At 42.3% G+C, this 22,038-nt stretch overlaps 1 protein-coding gene across 1 annotated transcript; it reads left to right on the forward strand.

Annotated features, from left to right (window-relative positions):
• The first annotated feature begins 307 nt into the window (after window positions 1-307).
• Window positions 308-21,115, forward strand: CYP17A1 (cytochrome P450 family 17 subfamily A member 1). The gene is made up of 8 exons (XM_070754014.1): window positions 308-669; window positions 10,968-11,106; window positions 13,120-13,349; window positions 14,459-14,545; window positions 17,388-17,600; window positions 19,185-19,354; window positions 19,436-19,539; window positions 20,671-21,115. The coding sequence occupies exons 1-8, from the start codon at window positions 361-363 to the stop codon at window positions 20,946-20,948; spliced, it is 1,530 nt and encodes a 509-aa protein (XP_070610115.1). The 5' UTR covers window positions 308-360; the 3' UTR covers window positions 20,949-21,115.
• The last annotated feature ends 923 nt before the right edge of the window (window positions 21,116-22,038 follow it).

Raw genomic sequence — 22,038 nt, forward strand, 5'->3', positions numbered from 1 at the left:
TCCTGATGAGTTTTAGACATTTTGAGGATCTTTAAAAAAAAATATAGAGTATGAATGTTAATATTGTAAAACAAAAGTAAAAAAAAAAACCCTTGTATTTCTTGCAAGGACACACATTTTTTTTATTTATTTAGTTCAGGTCAGTTCAGATGAGCTGCAGCTTGCTCTTGATTTCTTGGCAAGAAGCAAGGCTAATAGCTACAGATTATATTATCTGCTAAAGATTAACCAGCATCAAGGCAAGATGATGTCGCTACGACCCCTTATAAAAGTCCGCATGTAGGCTAATGAAGAGAGACTCCTTCACTTGGCTTCTTTATTTTCGGACGGCAGGCCAATTCTCCCGGCAACTGAGGGGCAATGATGATTCTCTTGGTTGTCTTGTCCCTGATGCTGGGTGTCCTTTCCTTCTGGAGAGTAGCAAGAAGGAAGCGGGACTCCAAACTCAAGTATCCCAGGAGCCTTCCTTCCCTGCCAATTATTGGCAGCCTTTTGCATTTAGGGGGCTCCAAGCAGCCCCATCTCTTACTTTCCAGTCTGCAGCAAAAGTACGGTAGCGTCTTCTCCCTATACATGGGTTCCCATTATACAGTAGTGATCAACGATTACCTTCATGCCAAGGAAGTGCTACTTAAGAAAGGGAAGATCTTTGCTGGCAGACCTCGAATGGTAAGCAAACTATCCACATTCATATCTAATCTTGGCTACGAGTTAGTTTCTGGCTCTTGATACACCTTCAATCAATGCCAAGGCCTAGAAAACAGGAGACTGTGGGGGGGGGGGGGTGTTTGTTTTTTGTTTATGAATTTTTTTATTGATTTTATAAAATGATTACATAAAACAAAAATATAACAGTGCACAGTGCGTGTGCCCATCACCTAACAGACAAAACACCCCCCTTCACCACCACCACCCATACAAGGGTATTCAAAGATTTTTAATTTTGTTTATCTGTATTTCCTTGGCTCTATCTTGCATTGGATATTACTAAAAGAGTGATTGCAGTTTATTTTTCACATTTACATCACAGATTCTACTCAACATATAATCCTTCACCTTATTCCATCGTACCATCAGCTTCTCCAGTTTGTTTTCATCAAAGTTGTTTAATCTTATTTCCATAATTTCAAAATGTATATGGTCCACCCTGTACCAGTACCAATTCTGTATTGTCCATTTCGTGGAGTCTTTCCAACCCAATACCACTACTGCTTGAGCACTTTCCAATGCTGCAGATTTTATTTCCTTGAATTCTCCTAATTTTCTTTGTTTAATTAAAATCGCTATTTCTTTTGTAATTATCCAGTTAATATTTAACATTTTGTTAATTTCATTCTGTACTTCATTCCAGAATATCTGAATTTCTGCACACTCCCAGAACATATGCGTAAAAATTCCCTTTTTTTGGCAGCCATGCCAACAATTACCCTTCTCTTTCCCCTGGAAGTGTGCAAGTTGAGCCGGTGTATAGTACCATTTATGTAAAATTTTCCTTCTCATCTCTTTAACTCTTGTATTTTTAATCTTATATATATTTTCTACTATTTCTTTCATTTCACTTTCATCTATTTGTAAATCATTTTGCCAACATCTTGTCAAACTTTTTATTACTTCCTCTTCCACCTGCAATAACATTCTATATATATTACCGGCTTGGGCTTTTATCTCATTAATCTTTTCTTTTATTATTTTTTCTAAACAATTTTCTTCTCGTAAGAAAGCTTCTTTATTCTCACTTTTATTTAAATATTTGCTTATTGCATTAATCTGCAGCCATTTCTGTTGACCAAGCCACCATTCCAATTGAGTTCTGCTAACTCTTCCATCCTTCTCGTATAATTGTTCAATTCTCATTATCCCTTTGCTATTTAATACTTTAATAATTCTGCTTAAATTAACATCATCACCTGTGTTCAATACGTGTAACGTTGATAGCTTGGAATTCCTAGTTCCACATTTTCTCTGCCATTTAGACCATATTTCTAAACATGCTTTCAGAGGGTCGATTAAATTACTGATTTCTATTCTACTCCAATTTTTAAATAATAGCTCTTTATTATTTATATTGTTAATTTCCTTTTCTAAATTTACCCACTTCTTTCCCCCCCATAACTGTAATTCCATTAATCTTTCTATTTGAAATGCTTCTCTATATAGTACCAAGCATGGGCTCCCCCACCCCTCTTTCTCTTGGGCAAACTGCCATTTTTTTCTTATTCTAGGCCTTTTGTTTCCTTCAATCCAAAAGTTTAATTTACTATCCCATTCTCTCAGTTTTGCCCCAGGGAGGGTACCTGGTAAAACCTGAAACAAATACATCATTTGTGGGTTATGGTCCTGCCTTAAGCATGAAAGCTGGCCAAGAGTTTGAGTCCATTAGTCTCTCTCAAATCAATCCATTTCTCAGGGTTGTTGTTGTGGGGAGAAGAAAGGAGGAGGAAGATTTTAAGTCCTCTGTCTGTGAGGACACTTAACAAAAGAAGTACAGTACAGTATTAGGTATGGTTGCCATCTTGAGTTACAGTTGCAAATAAACAAATTTCAGTTGATTTAAATTTCGTAGATAAGTTTGTACAGATAATTTATTAAGAAACTTTAGAAAGGAATATTCAGCTGATGAAACTCCCAAAATGCACTGGGAACAACAAACTAACAAATTAATGCAAGTATCATTTTATTATGAGCAGTGTTCCCTCTAATTTTTTTTTGGGGTGGGCGGAAAAGTATAGTGTCTGAGCGGCAGTCCCTTCGGGACTGGGCGGCACAGAAATAATAAATAAATAAATAAATAAATAAATAAATAAATAAATACTGTGTGTCTATAACAGTGAGCTCATAATAGGGCAACTCTATCAATATCAAAATGCCACTTAAATAGTTGAGCTAGTTTCAAACTAGATTTTGATTTTCTTTCTCTCTTCCTTACTCCCATTCTTTTTCTTTCTCTTTTCCTTCCTCTCTTTTTTCTATCTGTTTCTCTCTCTTCCTCTCTTTCTCCTTCCCTCTCACTCTTTCCCTCTCGGCTTCGGGGCAGGTTTGGAAAACTCTGAGTTGATGATGATTTTTAAGTGAGCGATTGCTCACTGCTCAGCTTAGAGGGAACTATGATTATGAGCTTATTTTTTGAAAGTATTCTTTGGTCTCTTTGCTGTTGACTTGTATCACTTTAGAATATTTTAAGTAATGGTTTCCATAAAATATATTACATGACTGCATGATTTATTTCAAGAAATGAATTCTGAAACCCCCCCCCAGAAATTATAACAACACTAGAATGTGTATACAGTTATTAAGACATATTGGTCTTTCAGAGATGTGATTTCAAATTCATTTTATGAGCCATTCAAACGCATCACTTGAATATGAATGTCCTCCATCCTCAATTTAGAGATATTTATGGAAAAAGTAGCGTAGACACCTATAGTCTGAAATGCTTACCTGCTCTCTCTAAAAAATTAAACCCAATATTTTTCCTTGCTGAGATCATCCTATTCAGAAAACCAATCACAGGTAAGCCTCAGTTCAAAATAGTTCATATTGAAAATGGTTTTATTCTTTTATGTTTATTTGTTAACATCTTGACATTTCACCAAAAGTTCATAATGGTGTACAGCACGCTGTAGTTCAAATTCCAGCAGGAAAAATGTTGCTCTTATTGCTTCTATGCTAGCTCTAGGTCTCATGGGGATAATATATTTGTGCCTGAGTTTATACATTTGGACTGCAGAGATTATATGTTTTTCCATAATCCCCACAAAGTTAAGAACAGAAGCATCAGACTTTTCAATTCACATTCTATCCCATTCTATTCACATTCACATTCTATCACATTCGATCTATTTGTTGTTGTGAGCCGCCCCGAGTATGATTATGATTATGATTATGATTATGATTATGATTATGATTATTATGATTATTATGATTATTATGATTATTATGATTATTATGATTATTATGATTATTATGATTATTATGATTATGATTATGATTATTATTATTATTATTATTATTATTATTATTATTATTATTATTATTATTATTATGTCAGTACAACACAGCAAACGAGATCACTATGCTGGATTTTGTATTTCATCCCCAGTCGGGTGCTTCCCAAGCACCTAGGACTGCGTGATGTAGCGGCGAATTATGTTTGCCGATCCCAGTAAAGCGGCCTTTTGTAATTGACAGATGGAGATTTTGTCAATTCCGATGGTTTTCAAATGTCCGCTGAGATCCTTTGGTACTGCGCCCAGCGTGCCAAGTACCACTGGGACCACTTTCACAGGCTTATGCCAGAGTCGTTGTAGCTTGATTTTTAGATCTCCGTATTTCACTAATTTCTCTAGCTGCTTCTCCTCAATTCTGCTGTCTCCTGGGATTGCGATGTCGATGATCCATACTTTCTTTTTCTCCACGATCACAATGTCTGGTGTGTTATGCTTCAGAATTCGGTCAGTCTGAAGTCAGAAGTCACAGTAGTTTTGCTTGCTCATTTTCGACCACTTTTTCGGGCTTATGATCCCACCAGTTCTTTGCCACTGGTAAATGGTAGTTCCGGCACAAGTTCCAGTGGATCATTTGTGCCACAGCATCATGTCTATGCTTGTAGTCAGTCTGTGCAATCTTTTTGCAGCAGCTGAGTATGTGATCGATTGTTTCATCTGTTTCTTTACATTATTATTTTTATTGTTGTTATTATTATTATTATTATTATCATCATTATCCTTTGCTCTTATCTTGGAAATAGCACATTGAAATAACTTTCATTATTTCTCTGTATTTTAAATCCATCTTATTTTATAGTTATTGTTGTATCCTGAAATGGCTACCTTGTAATTCCTGTAAATAGTTGTTCCTCTTTTCAGCGCTGTCTGAGCCGAAGCAGGAAGTCGCTCCTGATTGGCTCAGACGCGTCCGGCTCTAGCTTTGGCGGGAACCGCAAATGTATAAAAGGAGCGGTTTCTCCAGGCAGAGCCAGTCGGTACTCGCTGAATTGTCACTTTGCCTTGCTGAGCTGTCACTTGTTCTCTGAGCTGAATAAAAGTACCGATTGCTTGAACCCTGCCTCTGGGTCTACTTCACTGGCGACGAACGGACGGAAGAAACATCGCGTGCAACATGAACAAAGTCCAGATCGGCCAGGCTCCGGAACTCTTCGATCCCGAGAAAACGACCTGGGACGAATACATGGCCACCTTCGAGATTTTCCTCGAGGCGGCGGGAATACAGGACGCCGAAGCCGATCGCAGACGGGCTATTTTCCTTAATTACTGCGGCCCAGAAATCCGTGGACTGGCCCAGACTCTCACCGAACCGCAGCAAGCAAGAACCGTAGCGTGGGACGTCCTACAGGAAAAGCTAGCGAGCCATTTCAAACCGACCAAACCAGCCATGGTTTTTCGGCATCAATTCCACATGATGGCTCAGAAGGAAACCGAGTCAATCAACCAGTTTACAACGCGACTTCGAACGGTACTTGCTCAATGCAAGTTTAAAGACCCGGAAGCTCGCCTCACCGACGCCCTGGTTTTCGGCATGAAAAGCGCCACAGTGAGAAATAAACTCCTCACCGAAGAAGAGCCGACTCTACAGACCGTGATTAAACTAGCGCAAACCGCAGAAGCAGCCGACGCAGCAGCTAGGGAATTGAAAGAGCACGGAAGGCGAGAACTCATTGCAAAGATTGACTCCGCGTCTCCCCGCGCCGTGGAAACAGACGACCTCAGCCAACCAGCTCACAGCGGGGACAACTGCCTCCTGGTACAAGACCAGCCGAGACACCATAGAGCTACTCACCCAGCCCCCTGCGCGGGCTGCCGGGGAAACCACCAGCGCCATCGATGCCCTTTCCGAGACGCTACATGCCACCGCTGCAACCGTCGAGGCCACATCGCCATCGCATGCAGAGCAACAGCACCAGAAGAAACATTTGCCACACCGCAATACCAGCGACCACAAAACCAGACCCCCCAATCGCGAGAAAGGAGACCGTTCCACAACTCGGGTCAAAGGAACTACTCAACCGCTAACCGCGACTACTATAGAGGTAACTCTCAATTTTCCGTGAATAACACGGCAACCAAAAAGGGGGCTAAAATTGTTATCTCACTGTTACTAAATAACCAGCCTTGCTCAATGGAGCTGGATACGGGTTCTAGATATACCATCATGCCTTGGGAGAAGTTTAAACTGTATATGCCTAATGTGTCTAAGGCTGATTTAAATCAAACCTCTTTGGTGATCAGAGACTTTCAAGGGGGGGTAATCTCGGTCCTGGGAACAGCAAATGTACCTATTGCATTCAAGAACGTTAAATGTACCCTTCCCATGCTTATTGTAACGGGGGCCAAGCACTCTCTTCTGGGTTTAGCGTGGATGGAACCGTTGGGGATCGAAATTTCGGGTGTGTGTAATGTAAACTGTGATAATATGCCTAACTTTGTGAAAGAGTTCCCTGAGGTGTTCAGCCCCACCTTGGGATTGTATAAGGGGCCCCCTATATCATTCTCTATTGACCCCAAGGTCCCACCGGTCAGACTAAAACCTCGCAGGGTCCCCCTTCCGCTTCTCCCTAAACTAGACATACAGCTGGATAAACTCATTAGCCAAGGTATTTTGGTCCCTGTGGAACAGGGGCCATGGGAAACTCCCATAGTTACACCTCTGAAGCCAGATGGGTCTTTAAGAGTTTGCGCTGATTACAAATCGACCCTGAATAAGGCACTCCAACACCACCCCTACCCCATCCCGGTTGTACAACAACTTCTACACTCCCTGGGGGAGGGGAAAAGGTTCGCAAAGATCGACCTGGCGCAAGCTTACCAGCAACTTCCGGTCGATGAACAAACAGCAAACGCACAAACAATTGTAACGCACAGGGGGGCTTTCAAATGCACGAGGTTACAGTTTGGGGTAAGCATAGCCCCAGGAATATTCCAGAGCATTATGGAACGCCTATTGTCAGGGGTAAATGGGGCCATCCCATACTTTGATGACATCTTAATTGCAGGGGAAAACCAGGAACAAGTAAACAAAAGAATAAGGGAAGTACTTAAGAGGTTACAGGACAAAGGTTTAAGAATCAAGCCTGATAAATGTGTCTGGGGAACCAACAGTATAGAATTCCTAGGTTATAAAATAGATAAAGAAGGTATCCACCCCACAACAGAGAAGCTGAGAGCAATTAGAGAAGCCCCAGAACCACGAGATAAGAATGAGCTGCAGGCATTTTTAGGCCTCCTTAATTTTTATTCCGTTTTTTTAAAGCAGAAGGCAACGGTAGCAGAGCCTCTCCATCGCTTACTCCAGAAGGAAGCCCGCTGGACATGGGGGGGAACTGAACGTGAAGCTTTTTCTCAAATAAAGAATTTATTAAGTTCTAAAAGTGTAGTAGTCCAATATAGTGCTTCACTACCCATTAGGCTCACGTGCGACGCTTCGCCGTACGGCATAGGAGGAGTCCTAGCTCACGTTCTACCTAATAAGACAGAGGCCCCAATAGCATTTTTCTCAAGAACCATGACCAGCACAGAGAGGAATTATAGTCAGTTAGACAAGGAGGCTCTAGCTTTAGTGGCAGGGGTAAAGAAGTTTCACAATTATATTTTTGGAAGAAGCTTTGAACTAGTTACTGACCACAAGCCCCTACTAGGTCTGCTAGCCCCCAACAAGCCCACTCCACCGTTTATGTCTCCAAGACTAATCAGATGGGCTCTTTTCCTCTCAGGGTACCAGTATGAGCTCACCCACAAGGGGGGGAAGGAAATCAATCACGCAGATGGCCTCAGCAGGTGCCCCATAACAGACTTAGTGGAAGACCCTGTTCCTTCCACAGATGTGTTAATGATAGAACTCGAGGATAACCCACTAACCACGGCCAAAGAGGTAGCTGCACACACGCAGCAAGATCAAATCCTTAAACAAGTGGTGAATTGTGTTCTAAAGGGATGGCAAAATGATGTTGTGAAACCTGAATTGTGTGATTTTAAAAACAAAAGACTTGAGTTATCTTATGTAAAGGGTTGCCTGCTGTGGGGGGATAGAGTGATCATCCCCAGAAGCCTAAGGGAAAAGGTACTCAAAATGTTACATGTGGGTCATCCTGGGATTGTCAGGATGAAGAGCCTGGCAAGGGGGCATTTATGGTGGCCAGGGCTGGATGCTGATATTGAGAGCTGGGTTTCGAAGTGTGAACCATGCCAAGAGTCACGGCCTAATCCCCCCAAAACAACTCCGGCTGAGTGGGAGCAGCCTGCTGGTCCTTGGTCTAGAATCCACATTGATTTTGCTGGCCCAGTGGGGTCCCAGTATTTTTTAATAGTGGTTGATGCCTTCTCCAAATGGGTGGAAATAATAGCAATGAACAACATAACCACAAGTGCCACCATCAAGGTATTGAGCAGACTGTTTGCATCCCATGGTTGCCCAGATATCTTAGTGTCTGACAATGGGCCACAGCTAACAGCCAGGCAATTCGAATTGTTCCTAGATGGCCTAGGGGTCAGGCATGCCCTCATCTCGCCTTATTCGCCCTGGGCTAATGGATTGGCAGAACGTTACGTTCGTGTGGCAAAGGAGGCATTGCGCAGGTCAGGCCCTGGGGATGTGCAACAAAACTTGGACCAATTCTTACTCACCCAACACATTACCCCTAACTCGCACACACATGTAAGCCCTGCAGAGTTATTGATGGGAAGGAAATTGAGGTCACCACTAGACAGGTTAAACCCAAGGTTCTGTGTCAATAATAACCAAATGTGTGTAAAACCTGAAAGAGAAATGTATTTGGGACAAAATGTATATGTAAAAAGTTTTGATGGAAATGTAAACTGGATGAAAGGAGTTGTTGTTAAGCAAAATGCACCAAAGACTTATATTGTAAAACTAGAGGATGGTCGTTTGTGGAAACGACACATAGACCACATTCGGAAGCGACCAGAAAATCAATTGCCACAAACCGCTGACATGGACTCTCCCCCTCCAACAGACTTTAGCACATTGCCCGAGTTAAGAAACATGCAGAGAGACTTATCGGGCCAGGGGGAACCATCCAGCGATGCCGAGCCATCCTCATCCTCCGAAGCCTTCGTTGGGCCCGCCAGGCCAAGTCTGCCGCGCCGGGAGAACAGCGGCGAGCCATCCTCTACAGTTGGTGTCGAAGGAGAAATTGAACTGCGCAGGTCAGAGCGAGCTTCACGGAGGCCCCACCGATTGGACGACTTTGTCACATGGCTTTCATGATGGATGTGTCCAACTATGAGGGGAGGGGTGTTGTATCCTGAAATGGCTACCTTGTAATTCCTGTAAATAGTTGTTCCTCTTTTCAGCGCTGTCTGAGCCGAAGCAGGAAGTCGCTCCTGATTGGCTCAGACGCGGCCGGCTCTAGCTTTGGCGGGAACCGCAAATGTATAAAAGGAGCGGTTTCTCCAGGCAGAGCCAGTCGGTACCCGCTGAATTGTCACTTTGCCTTGCTGAGCTGTCACTTGTTCTCTGAGCTGAATAAAAGTACCGATTGCTTGAACCCTGCCTCTGGGTCTACTTCAGTTATCATCATATCAACAAAGGGAACAAAATCCTGTAATATGCTACAAATGTGAAGAAGTGCTTCATTCTGTGTATCTTGAGAAACCCTTCCCCCACTGTTTTTTTTGTCCCTTCCAGTCCAATGTTGATTCCTTGTGACTGCCCGGACTATCCTGGCAGATTTCCTAGCCAAATTTTGGAAGTGCTTTGACATAGTCTGCTTCCTAGGGCTGAGAGAGAATGACAAGCCCAAGATCACCCAACTGGCTTTCTGGAAATTGATGGTGGAACTAGAACTCATAATCTTCTGATTTCTAGTCTCATGTCTTAACCACTAACTCCAAAGTAGCCTTTGATCATTCTCTCTTCCAGTGTTTCCCAACCTTGGCAACTTGGAGATATCTGGACTTCAACTCCCAGAATTCCCCAGCCAGCATTCGGGAGTTGAACTCCAAATTTCAAGTTGCCATGGTTGGGAAACACTGCTCTATTCAGCTTTATTCAGTGAAACCAGGTTCCAGTATTGCAAATGAGGTGGGGAAGTATTTATCTGTATTCTTTATACAGTGGTACCTCATCATACGAACTTAATTGGTTCCAGGAGGAGGTTCGTAAGGTGAAAAGTTCGTAAGATGAAACAATATTTCTCATAGGAATCAATGTAAAAGCAAATAATGCTCAGGAAAATCCCAAACTTTAGAAGGGAGGCGAACAGAGGGCAGGGAGGAGCAGCTAAAGGGGGCGGGTGGAAGAAGCAAGGCTAGGCTAAAGGGTGAGTGGGAAGGAAGAAAGGCAAGGGGGGCGCCCCTCCCTTTTCTTTCTTCAAAAGACACCCTTTCAGTTCCTTTGCAAGCACGTTGTTCTCTGCAACATTTTTCCTCCCCCAAGCTGCCCCTCCCTCCTCCCTTTTCTTTCTTAAAAAGACACCCTTTCAGTTCCTTTGCAAGCACGTTGTTCTCTGCAAAATGTTTCCTACTCCAAGCAGCCCCTCCCTTTTCTTTCTTCAAAAAAGGGGGAAAAAAAGAAACCCCTTCATCCCAGCAGCGGCTGGTTGGGTTCGTAAGGTGAAAATAGTTCGGAAGAAGAGGCAAAAAAATCTTAAACACCGGGTTCGTATCTTGAAAAGTTCGTTAGAAGAGGCGTTCGTAAGATGAGGTACCATTGTTTTTGGCATTCATCCTCCTGTAGCCCATCCTCTCTTACCTGAGCAAAAAACTCCCTAACTATTGCTTTCCATAAATGTGTTTTAAGACCATTGCCAGTGAATTAATTAGATGCACAAGTAATCATCCAAGGCAATAATGATATCATTGGGGATGTGGTATATTATATGTGTGTGTTTTTCTTCCGTCCAAATGTCAACCAAATGATAATCTCACTGAATGCATTATAGGGTGTTCTGATGAAAACTCAGTTATTTTTCCTCTTCCTCTGCTTCCTCCTAGGTTACTACAGACTTGTTGACCCGGAATGGAAAAGACATTGCCTTTGCTACCTATAGTCCAATGTGGAAATTTCAGCGCAAGATGGTACATTCTGCACTTTCTCTGTTTGGTGAAGGATCTCAGGCTCTGGAGAAAACCAGTGAGTTGCCCACAAATAGTAGTGAACGAGCTCCAAACCAGGAAGAGAAATACTAGCAATGTATTTTTAAATGAAGATTAGTTGAACCTTCTCTTCTTGGGTGAAGGAACATATTATCTAATCAAGAACACCTGCAGGTTAGATAAAAAAAGTCAATTATGGAATTATGGTCACTATCTTGACTTTTTAAAAAAATTATCCTTTGTACACCTCTGATTTAAGTGTATGATACAGGCTCAGCTTTGTTGCCTATTGAGTGTTTTGTTTTAAAGGCAATGTTCCCATCCATGTACCTTAAAGACTATTTATTTATATTGTTTACATGAAGAATAACCTAAGATGCATAAGAATATGTTACGCAACCAGGATAAGATATTTAAATGTAAAAAATAGGTAGATTTTTAAAAACCTGGAAAAACTAAATATTATAACAAATGTTTAACAAACATCTAACAAATGTTTACTTATATAAATTTATAGCCATCTGAAAAAATCTAACCAATAATAATCTAATAATTTGAAACACAGACAAAGAAAGTAACTATATTTAGTTTAAAACTGCCTATAACATAGGCAGCTGGTTTATTCTGGGATAACAATTGTTTTTGAGTAGAAGGGATATCATAGTTTTAATCCAAACTTTTACTTATTTTAGGTAAGAATTATGACTTGCTATATTGTGTAGGCAGAATATAGTTCAATAGAACTTAATGTCCATCAGATGTTCTAGACCAGTGTTTCCCAACCTTGGCAACTTGAAGATATCTAGACTTCAACTCCCAGAATTCCACAGCCAGCATTCACTAGCTGGGGAATTCTGGGAGTTGAAGTCCAAATATCTTCAAGTTGCCAAGGTTGGGAAACACTGATCTAGACTACATTTACATGGCACATTTACTTTTTGTAACTTAATAATTTTTTATTTAATTCAATTTTGGGAGTTCGTATGTCACATAAAATTAGAGCAACACAGTGGCCTGGAAGTGAAGACACTCGACTCTCACTTGGAAGGTTGAGAGTTCAATCCTAGGCAGTGGCAGATGTCCAAAGAGAACTCTGCATAGGCATCAGGAAAGGCATAGGGCCATGTAAATATTCAGCTTCACTCAGTTGTCCCAAATCCATCCTGAAACAAAAGGGATTAAAGGACAGTAAAAAAGAGAAAAAAATTACACATGCAGTATGGTTGGTTCATTTGTTGTTCACTATGTCATGTAAACATAGCCTTATCTTTATTATATCTGGGGCATTAAGTCCGGAAGTGCCTGATTTGTCCACAGTGGAAGATATTTCCTGGATGATCGCTGTGTTGTTTGGGGGGGGGGAACCTATCTACAGATATATATCCTGGTTAAAATATTTCTTTCTCCCTAATTCTGTTCTTCCTGTTTCTAAAAGAAGTCTTTCTTCTTGCATAGCTAGAGGTATAACAAGCAGGAAGAGGGAGATTGTGATCCCGCTGTTGTATAGAGCACTGGTGAGACTACATTTGGAATACTGTGTTCAGTTCTGGAGACCTCACCTACAAAAAGATATTGATAAAATTGAACGGGTCCAAAGACGGGCTACAAGGATGGTGGAAGGTCTTAAGCATAAAACGTATCAGGAAAGACTTAATGAACTCAATCTGTATAGTCTGGAGGACAGAAGGAAAAAGGGGGACATGATCGAAACATTTACATATGTCAAAGGGTTAAATAAGGTCCAGGAGGGAAGTGTTTTTAATAGGAAAGTGAACACAAGAACAAGGGGACACAATCTGAGGTTAGTTGGGGGAAAGATCAAAAGCAACATGAGAAAATATTATTTTACTGAAAGAGTAGTAGATGCTTGGAACAAACTTCCAGCAGACGTGGTTGATAAATCCACAGTAACTGAATTTAAACATGCCTGGGATAAACATATATCCATCCTAAGATAAAATACAGAAAATAGTATAAGGGCAGACTAGATGGACCATGAGGTCTTCTATGTTTCTATGCATAAATTTGCTCTCTTGTGCTTTACTTCTAGTCTCTCAACAAGCAACTTATCTGTGTGCAACTTTGAGTGCTACAGAGAATACATCTTTGGACATGGCTCCTGAACTAACACGTGCTGTTACAAACGTAGTGTGCTCCCTTTGTTTTAATTCATCCTACCAGCCTGGAGATCCCGAGTTTGAGTCCATGCTTCAATATAGCCAAGGCATTGTGGACACTGTGGCTAAGCAGAGCATGGTGGATATCTTCTCGTGGCTTCAGGTGAGAGATTTGAGGAAGAGAAACAAATTTTATTTTTCCCTGAAGCCAAAGTTTCAAAGATAGCAAAGAGAGTTTTGTTACTTACATCCAACTTCTAAGGCAGTGTTGCCCAACCTTGTCCACTTGAATATATCTGGACTTTAACTCTCAGAGTTGAAGTCCAAATATCTTCAAGTGGTCAAGGTTGGGAAACAATGCTCTAAAGGGTGAAAAGTTCGGGAATGTCAGATTTATCTGACATAAATCACATAAATAACATAAATGAAAGCTTCCAGCTGTACGGATTCAGCTCCAGTGATCTTAGAAGCCGATGTCTTAGAAGAACTTGAACGATTAAAGATAAATAAGGTAATGGGTCCAGATGGCATCCACCCCAGAGTTCTTAAAGAACTCTTAAAGAACTTCTTAAAGAACTCAGATCTGTCATTGCTACCCCCATGACTGATTTGTTTAACCAATCCCTGTTAACAGGAGATGTTCCTGAGGATTGGAGAATGGCCAATGTTGTGCCTATCCACAAGAAGGGCAGTAGAGAAGAAGCTGGTAACTACAGGCCAGTTAGCTTGACATCAGTTATAGTTAAAATGATGGAGACTCTACTCAAAGAGAGGATAAATCAGCACCTAAAAAACAATAACAATAACAGAAGGAAAAGGGGGGACATGATCGAAACATTTAAATATGTTAAAGGGTTAAATAAGGTTTAGGAGGGAAGTGTTTTTAATAGGAAAGTGAACACAAGAACAAGGGGACACAATCTGAAGTTAGTTAGGGGAAAGATCAAAAGCAACGTGAGGAAATATTATTTTACTGAAAGAATAGTAGATCCTTGGAACAAACTTCCAGCAGACGTGGTTGGTAAATCCACAGTAACTGAATTTAAACATGCCTGGGATAAACATATATCCATTGTAAGATAAAATACAGGAAATAGTATAAGGGCAGACTAGATGGACTATGAGGTCTTTTTCTGCTGTCAGTCTTCTATGTTTCTATGTTTCTATGTCCTGGAATTAATTTTCTTCAGATACTTTTTCTTTTCAATGTATATATATATATTGCAATTAAGATAGAGATTGTGATTCTGGATGTTTCTCTACCCACCACAGTATTTCCCAAACAAAGATTTGGCTTCGCTGAAGAAGTGTATTGAAATGAGGGACGAGCTCTTACACCAGAAGTTTGAGAAACATAAAGTAAGTGTCTACTCTCAGAAAAATTTATAGGCTAATCATACTATCTCTTATAATTGTGGATCACAAAAATGATATTTTATTAGTAGCATCAAAGTTATCAGGGGTGAATTCCACTTACCTATTGGTTCGCATTGCGATGGGAGTACGTGTTTTGTGCGCACACACACAAGCTTTGCTCGTGCGTGTGCCCTGTCACATCACACAAATGAGCCTCTGCGCATGCACAGAAGCCTCTGCACATGGACAGAGGTTCTTGGCCAGCCACGGCAACCAGAGAACCGGTTTGGGGATGAGGACAACTGGCCATCGCTGCCGGTTTGGCGAATGGGTGGAAATTTCTGCCAGTACTGATGCGGGTACATGAAAACTGGTCCAAACTAGCAGCAACCCACCACTGCTAGTAATACCAAAGAGAAATATTAAATATTTATTCATTTGAAACATTTATGCTCTAACCTTTCATTCAATATCAGCTCTATGTTCTTTAGATAATTAAGACACTGGCTGTTTTGTAAATGTAAACAAATGATGTTCATGGCATAAATTGTGACCTCGGTCTCTTTTTCAATCTCATCTTTTAAACAATTATTATTATTATTATTATTATTATTATTATTATTATTATTATTATTTATTGGATTTGTATGCCGCCCCTCTCTGCAGACTCGGGGCGGCTAACAACAGCAGTAAAACAGTACAACAAAATCCAATACTAAAAGACAGTTAAAAACCCATTATATAAAAACCAATCATACATACAAACATAGCATACATAAAATTGTAAAGGCCTAGGGGGAAAGTGTATCTTAGTTCCCCCATGCCTGGCGGCAGAGGTGGGTTTTAAGCAGCTTACGAAAGGCAAGGAGAGTGGGGGCAATTCTAATCTCTGGGGGGAGTTGGTTCCAGAGGGTCGGGGCCGCCACAGAGAAAGCTCTTCCTCTGGGTCCCGCCAAGCGACATTGTTTGGTTGACGGGACCTGGAGAAGACCCACTCTGTGGGACCTAACTGGTCACTGGGATTCGTGCAGCAGAAGGCGGTCCCTGAGGTAGTCTGGTCCGGTGCCATTAAGTGCTTTATAGGTCATAACCAACACTTTGAATTGTGACCGGAAACTGATCGGCAACCAATGCAGACTGCCGAGTGTTGGAGTAACATGGGCATATTTGGGAAAGCCCATGATTGCTCTCGCAGCTGCATTCTGCACGATCTGAAGTTTCTGAACACTTTTCAAAGGTAGCCCCATGTAGAGAGCGTTACAGTAGTCGAGCCTTGAGGTGATGAGGGCATGAGTGACTGTGAGTAGTGACTCCCGGTCCAAATAGGGTCGCAAGTCGTGCACCAGGCGAACCTGGGCGAACGCCCCCCTCGCCACAGCTGAAAGGTGTTTCTCTAATGTGAGCTGTAAATCAAGGAGGACGCCCAAGTTGCGAACCCTCTCTGAGGGAGTCAATGATTCTCCCCCCAGGGTAATGGATGGACAGATGGAATTGTCCTTGGGAGGCAGGACCCACAGCCACTCCGTCTTGTCTGGGTTGAGTTGAGTTTGTTGACACCCATCCAGGCCCCAACAGCCTCCAGGCACCGGCACATCACTTCCACTGCTTCGTTGACTGGACAACTTTGATATACTATGAGCTTTTTAGCTTTTTAAATGGCAGGGATTAAGAAAATTAAATCATTTATATAACTAGTTGGTGGGATTATGCAAATAAGTAGACGTAATGTTGGGTTGTATTGAAATCTTTTTTCTTTCCCTTGAGTCACCATACTGCTCAAGAGTTTCTCCAGGACAAAGAAGGGAAGAAGCCAATGCTGGCTGAGGTGGGGCGCCAGACAAGAGAAGCCATTGATTTGCCCCACAAATAATGTGTTATGTATGTTTTCTTGAAGAGAAGTGTGATAATAATTCAACATGGAAATACAGTGATACCTCGGTTCTTGACCACAATTCGTTCCAGAAGTGTGGTCGAGAACCGATTTGGTTGAGTACCGAATTAATTTATCCCATAGGAAATAATGGAAATGGATTTAATTGGTTCCCAGCCCGTTGAGTCGCTGGGAACCAATTAAATCTATTTTCTTTATTTCCTATGGGATAAAAAATCTGAGGAGCTCTATAAGCACTCCAAGCTGCAGGAAGGGTGGGGGTGGCTTCAATCCCAGCAACTTCGGGGGGCTCCTTTCCTCAGTGCTTCCTCTTGTTACCTGTAGGCAGCTGCACCAACTTTCTCCTTCCCGGCGGTGGCAATGGCGGCGGCTTCCCTTCGAGGAGCAACTGCGCCGGGAAGTCACTTAATGAAGGGAAGCTGCTGAAGCGGCGGCAACTGCTGAGATGGCTCCGGCGGCTTCCCTTCATCACGTGACGTTCCTGGCGCTGTTGCTCCTTGAAGGGAAGCTACTGCCGTTGCCGCCGGCGGGAAGGAGAAAGTTGGTGCAGCTGCCTACAGGTAACAAGACAAAGCACTGAGGAAAGGAGCCCCCCGAAGCTGCCGGGATTGCAGCCGCTCCCACCCTTCCTACATCTTGGAGCGCTTATAGAGCTCCTCAGCCCCCCGAAGCTGCCGGGATTGCAGCCACCCCCAGCGGTAACATTTCGGATAATGAACAAAATTTTCTGTGGCTGTTCGGTATCCGAATTTTTGTTCGGATACCGAAGGAAATTTTTGCTGAAAATTTTGGTCGGTATCCGAAATGTACGACAGCCAAAGCATTCGAGAACCGAGGTACCACTGTACATATTGGAAATGCTGTAGCATGGCAGAAAAACCTACTAAGTAATCTTCCCGGTGGTGTCCTTCAATCATCAACATTACGATATCAATTCTCATTTTCTCTTTCCAGGAAGCATTCAGTAGTGATTCTGTTAATGATCTAATGGATGCACTTCTGAGGGCCAAACTGAACATGGAGAACAACAATAAACATCTATTTTGCGAACAAGAACTAACAGACGACCACCTACTCATGACAGTGGCTGATATCTTTGGGGCTGGTGTGGAGACTACAACAACTGTGTTGAAATGGATTGTGCTCTATCTCTTACATTACCCAGAGGTAGCAACTTCTTCTGTCCTGCCTATGATCTCTGAAAGAATTGTATTGACTATAAGTAATGTGAACAAAGGAAACAGATATCTACACTGAGAGTTCCTCAACGGAGATCCTTAATTAAAAGAAATGGATTCTTTCCACCACATTTGCACGTTGTCATTAGCAGAGGTCATTAATGGAATTCCTTTATTTTATTTAGACATATTTTTATAGCAATAGCAATAGCACTTAGACTTATATATCACCCTATAGTGCTTTATAATACTCCCTGCATGGTTTACAAAGTAGATTTATATTGCCTCCAACAAACTGGGTCCTTATTTTACTGACCTCGGAAGGATGGAAAGCGGAATCAATCTTGAGTCCTTTCAGGATTAAACTTCAGGTTGTGGGCAGAGTTTATCTGCAATGTGGCATTCTAACCACTGCGCCACCAGAGCTCAGTCGTATTTTTATAAAATATCCAATCACACATGAATCTAAACACTTCACAATTTAAATGGAATCCTACAAATGACTAAAACAGAGTTGATACTAAGATATAGTTAATATTAAACCCTACCCTAAATAATAAAAAAGAAACTCTTGCAATGATCAAATCACGATTTCACTGGTGGTATAGAAGAGCTACAGCAATTTCCTCATGCATTTGAGTTTGAGGGGAAAGAAATGCATGTAAGACTATCAATAAGATATTTATTTGTTTGTTTGTTTGTTTATTTATTTGATTTGATTTGTATGCCGCCCCTTCTCCGTAGACTCGGGGTGGCTAACAACAATAGTAAAACAACATATAACAAATCTAACATTTAAAATAATTTAAAAGACCCTAATTTAAAAACCAAACATACAGACAAACATACCATGCATAAATTGTATAGGCCTAGGGGGAAGGGAATATCTCAGTTCCCCCATACCTGACAACAGAGGTGGGTTTTAAGGAGTTTACGAAAGGTGAGGAGGGTGGGGGCAATTCTGATCTCTGGGGGGAATTGGTTCCAGAGGGTCAGGGCCGCCATAGAGAAGGCTCTTCCCAGTCCCGCCAAACAACATTGTTTAGTCAACAGGACCCGGAAAATGCCAACTCTGTGGGACCTAACTAGTCACTGGGATTCGTGCGGCCGAAGGCGGTCCCGGAGATATGTTGGTCTCCCACTATAAAAGACTTTTTTATATGGGATTAATAGGACCTTAAAATTGATACTTAAAATCACAGAAAGCCAACAGAGCTCCTGCAATTCAGACTGATAAAACAGCATTTTTGGAAAGCATTGATCTGCTCCATTTTGCACTGCCTGAAGTTTCTGGATTTATTTCAGGGGACACGCTGTCTAAAAGTTAATTAAATAGTCCAATGTGGAAATATTGCCTTTAAACATGCTGAGCAGGACTGTCTTTGGTCCTGACTAAAAACAATGTTTTAGAATCGAATAGTATTTTCTGTTACCAGAGTTTTATGATTTCTATTATCATTAAAAAAACTCCAGCTGACCTCTTCCCCATTGTTGAACCACTTTCTAGGTCACAAGGCAATTCCTCCACAGCTGTCATGAACTAACCTGCCTGATTCCTTCCTCATTTCGCCAGATACAACAGAAGATCCAAGAGGAACTGGATCAGAAAGTTGGCTTTAATAGACATCCTGTATTTGCCGATCGACAGCATTTGAATTACCTGGAGGCCACCATTAGTGAAGTTCTGCGTATTCGCCCAGTTGCGCCACTTCTTATCCCTCATGAGGCACTGGAAGATACAAGGTGAGGAGGGTCATTTCCAGTAGTGGGAGTTGATGAGGAAGAAGACTTTCAGTAAAGAAAATGGTTTTTTCCCCCCTGCAGCATTGGGGAATATAATATCCCCAAGGGAACTGAAGTTGTAATCAACCTGTGGTCCATTCACCATGATGAGAAAGAGTGGGATGAGCCAGTGAAATTTAACCCAGGTGGGTGTACCACCATTCTTATTCTGTGTGTATAAGGATGAGTAGGAGTTTCCATTAAAATTCTTTCGTCATATTGTCAGGAAGGGTTGCTTTTTAACATATAATTTCTATTACCTTTCTACCCACTGCCACATTGCTCAGCCCAATAGCCTACCAAAGAACTTCTCTTCAGTTCTTGCTCATCAGATTATTTTTCTCCCTCCAATATGACCCTTCCTTGCTACAATTACAACTGCTACAGTATATATACCAGTACAATGGTACCTCTACTTACGAACTTAATTCGTTCCGTGACCAGGTCCTTAAGTAGAAAAGTTTTTAAGAAGAATGCAATTTTTCCCATAGGAATCAATGTAAAAGCAAATAATGTGTGCAATTGGGGAAACCACAGTGAGAGTGGAAGCCGTTTCCTCCCAGGAGATTCCTAGAGAGGCCACATGGAGGCTTCTCCCCACCTTCTCCGGCCCTGTTTCCTCCCAGGAGATTCCTAGAGAGGCCCAGCGGAGGCTTCTCCATGCCCTTTCCAGCCCTGTTTCCTCCCAGGAGATTCCTAAAGAGGCCTCATGGAGGCTTTTCCCCGCCTTTTCCGGCCCTGTTTTTTCCCAGAAGATTCCTAAAGAGGCCCCATGGAGGCTTCTCCCCACCTTTTCTGGCCTTGTTTCCTCCCAGGAGATTCCTAGAGAGGCCCCACGGAGGCTTCTCCATGCCCTTTCTGGCCCTGTTTCCTCCCAGGAGATTCCTAAAGAGGCCCCACGGAGGCTTTTCCCCACCTTTTCCGGCCCTGTTTCCTCCCAGGAGATTCCTAGAGAGGCCCCACAGAGGCTTCTCCCTGCCTTTCCCGGTTACAGTTTTGGAGGCTTGGGTTTGTAAGTGGAAAATGGTTCTTGAGAAGAGGCAAAAAAATCTTGAACACCCGGTTCTTATCTAGAAAAGTTTGTAACCAGAGGCGTTCTTAGGTAGAGGTACCACTGTACATTTCTTTCCCCTAAGCTGCCACCATGAGTGATAACATAATATAGTATTTTGGATACTTTTCAATTATAAATTTGGGAATGTCTAGCCAACTACTCCTATTGTTTATTATTGAGTTTGCCATGTTTTCTAGAAAATGTTTGTGCTCTTGCCTCACAGATCGTTTTCTGGATGAAGATGGGAACCGGATCTACTCTCCCTCACCCAGTTTCCTCCCCTTTGGGGCTGGTATCCGTGTTTGCCTGGGAGAAACCCTGGCCAAGATGGAGCTATTTCTCTTTATAGCCTGGATCTTGCAAAAATTCTCACTCAGTGTTCCTGAGGGAGATACACTGCCTGAACCAGAGGGTAAATTTGGAGTTGTGCTTCAAGTACCAAAATACAAAGTAAAGGCTACTTTGCGAGAACCTTGGAAAGAAAAAGTAATAGAGCAATAATATTTTTTGAGTCTCAAATAATCTAATAGAAGGCAAATAATAGCTTTAGTTGAATGTGTAAAGTTAAGTTTAGATTAGGGAGATACAACAATAGGACACTAGGTTCAAAACAGAAAAGAAATTAGAACTTGAAATTATTTTTTCTCAATAAACTTTAGGTATTGCAAGGTTGGTAGGATGGAATTTTTTTGCTATTTTTTTACTAATAGAACATTGACAACTCTTAAGTAAATAGAATACAGTGATCCCCCGAGTTTCGCGATCCCGATCATTGCGAATCGCTATATCGTGATTTTTCCACCCGATGACGTCACTCCCTTCCTTTCTCATCTTTCTTTCTCTCTCTCTCTATCTTGCTTCTTCCTCTCTCACACTCTCTTCCTCCCTCTCTCATCTCTTTCTTTCCTTCTCTCTCTTTCTCTATCTCTCCCCCTCTTGCTCTCGAGCGGCGGGCGGCACCCAGGGAAGGTTCCTTCGGCCGCCCACCAGCTGATCTGCTCGGCAGCGCAGCAGCAGCGAGGAGCCGAAGATGGGGTTTCCCCATTGCCTGGGCAACGGGGAAACCCCATCTTCGGCTCCTCGCTGCTGCAGCGCTGCAAGCGAGCGGCAAGCGAGCAGCCGGGCGGGCGGGCAAACGGGCAAGCGGCAAGCGATCTTGGGGTTTCCCCTTTGCCTGGGCGGCGGGGAAACCCCATCTTCGGCTCCTCGCTGCTGCCGCGCTTCCGAGCAGATCAGCTGTTGGGCGGCCGAAGGGGTCTTCCCCGCCGCCCACACGCAAACTCCACCATCTGCGCATGTGCGGCCATGGAAAAAGGGGCGCATGCGCAGATGGTGTTTTTACTTCCGTGCCGCTACATCGCGAGATATCGATTATTGCGAGGGGTCTTGGAACGGAACCCTCGCGATAATCGGGGGATCACTGTATTCCCTATATATTCAGAACCAAGGACGTCTAGACTGTTGCACATGGTTCTTAGATTTTGAAATAAAAAATACAAATCACGATTTTTAGTGGGGGGAAAGATGTTGTCTTCCAGAAAAAAAGATGTCTTCAAGAAAGATCACCACTTCTTTTTAGAAAGATGCAACG

This window comes from Erythrolamprus reginae, chromosome 5 (genome assembly GCF_031021105.1).
Source record: "Erythrolamprus reginae isolate rEryReg1 chromosome 5, rEryReg1.hap1, whole genome shotgun sequence".
Classification (NCBI taxonomy): Eukaryota; Metazoa; Chordata; class Lepidosauria; order Squamata; family Dipsadidae; genus Erythrolamprus; species Erythrolamprus reginae.

Excerpts from the sequence above, each read along its gene's own strand:
- CYP17A1 (XM_070754014.1), top strand. The coding sequence starts at position 361 with ATGATGATTCTCTTGGTTGTCTTGTCCCTGATGCTGGGTGTCCTTTCC. Across the intron at positions 13,350-14,458 it reads ATATCTTCTCGTGGCTTCAG|TATTTCCCAAACAAAGATTT; the intron begins GTGAGAGATTTG and ends TACCCACCACAG. Across the intron at positions 19,540-20,670 it reads GCCAGTGAAATTTAACCCAG|ATCGTTTTCTGGATGAAGAT; the intron begins GTGGGTGTACCA and ends CTTGCCTCACAG.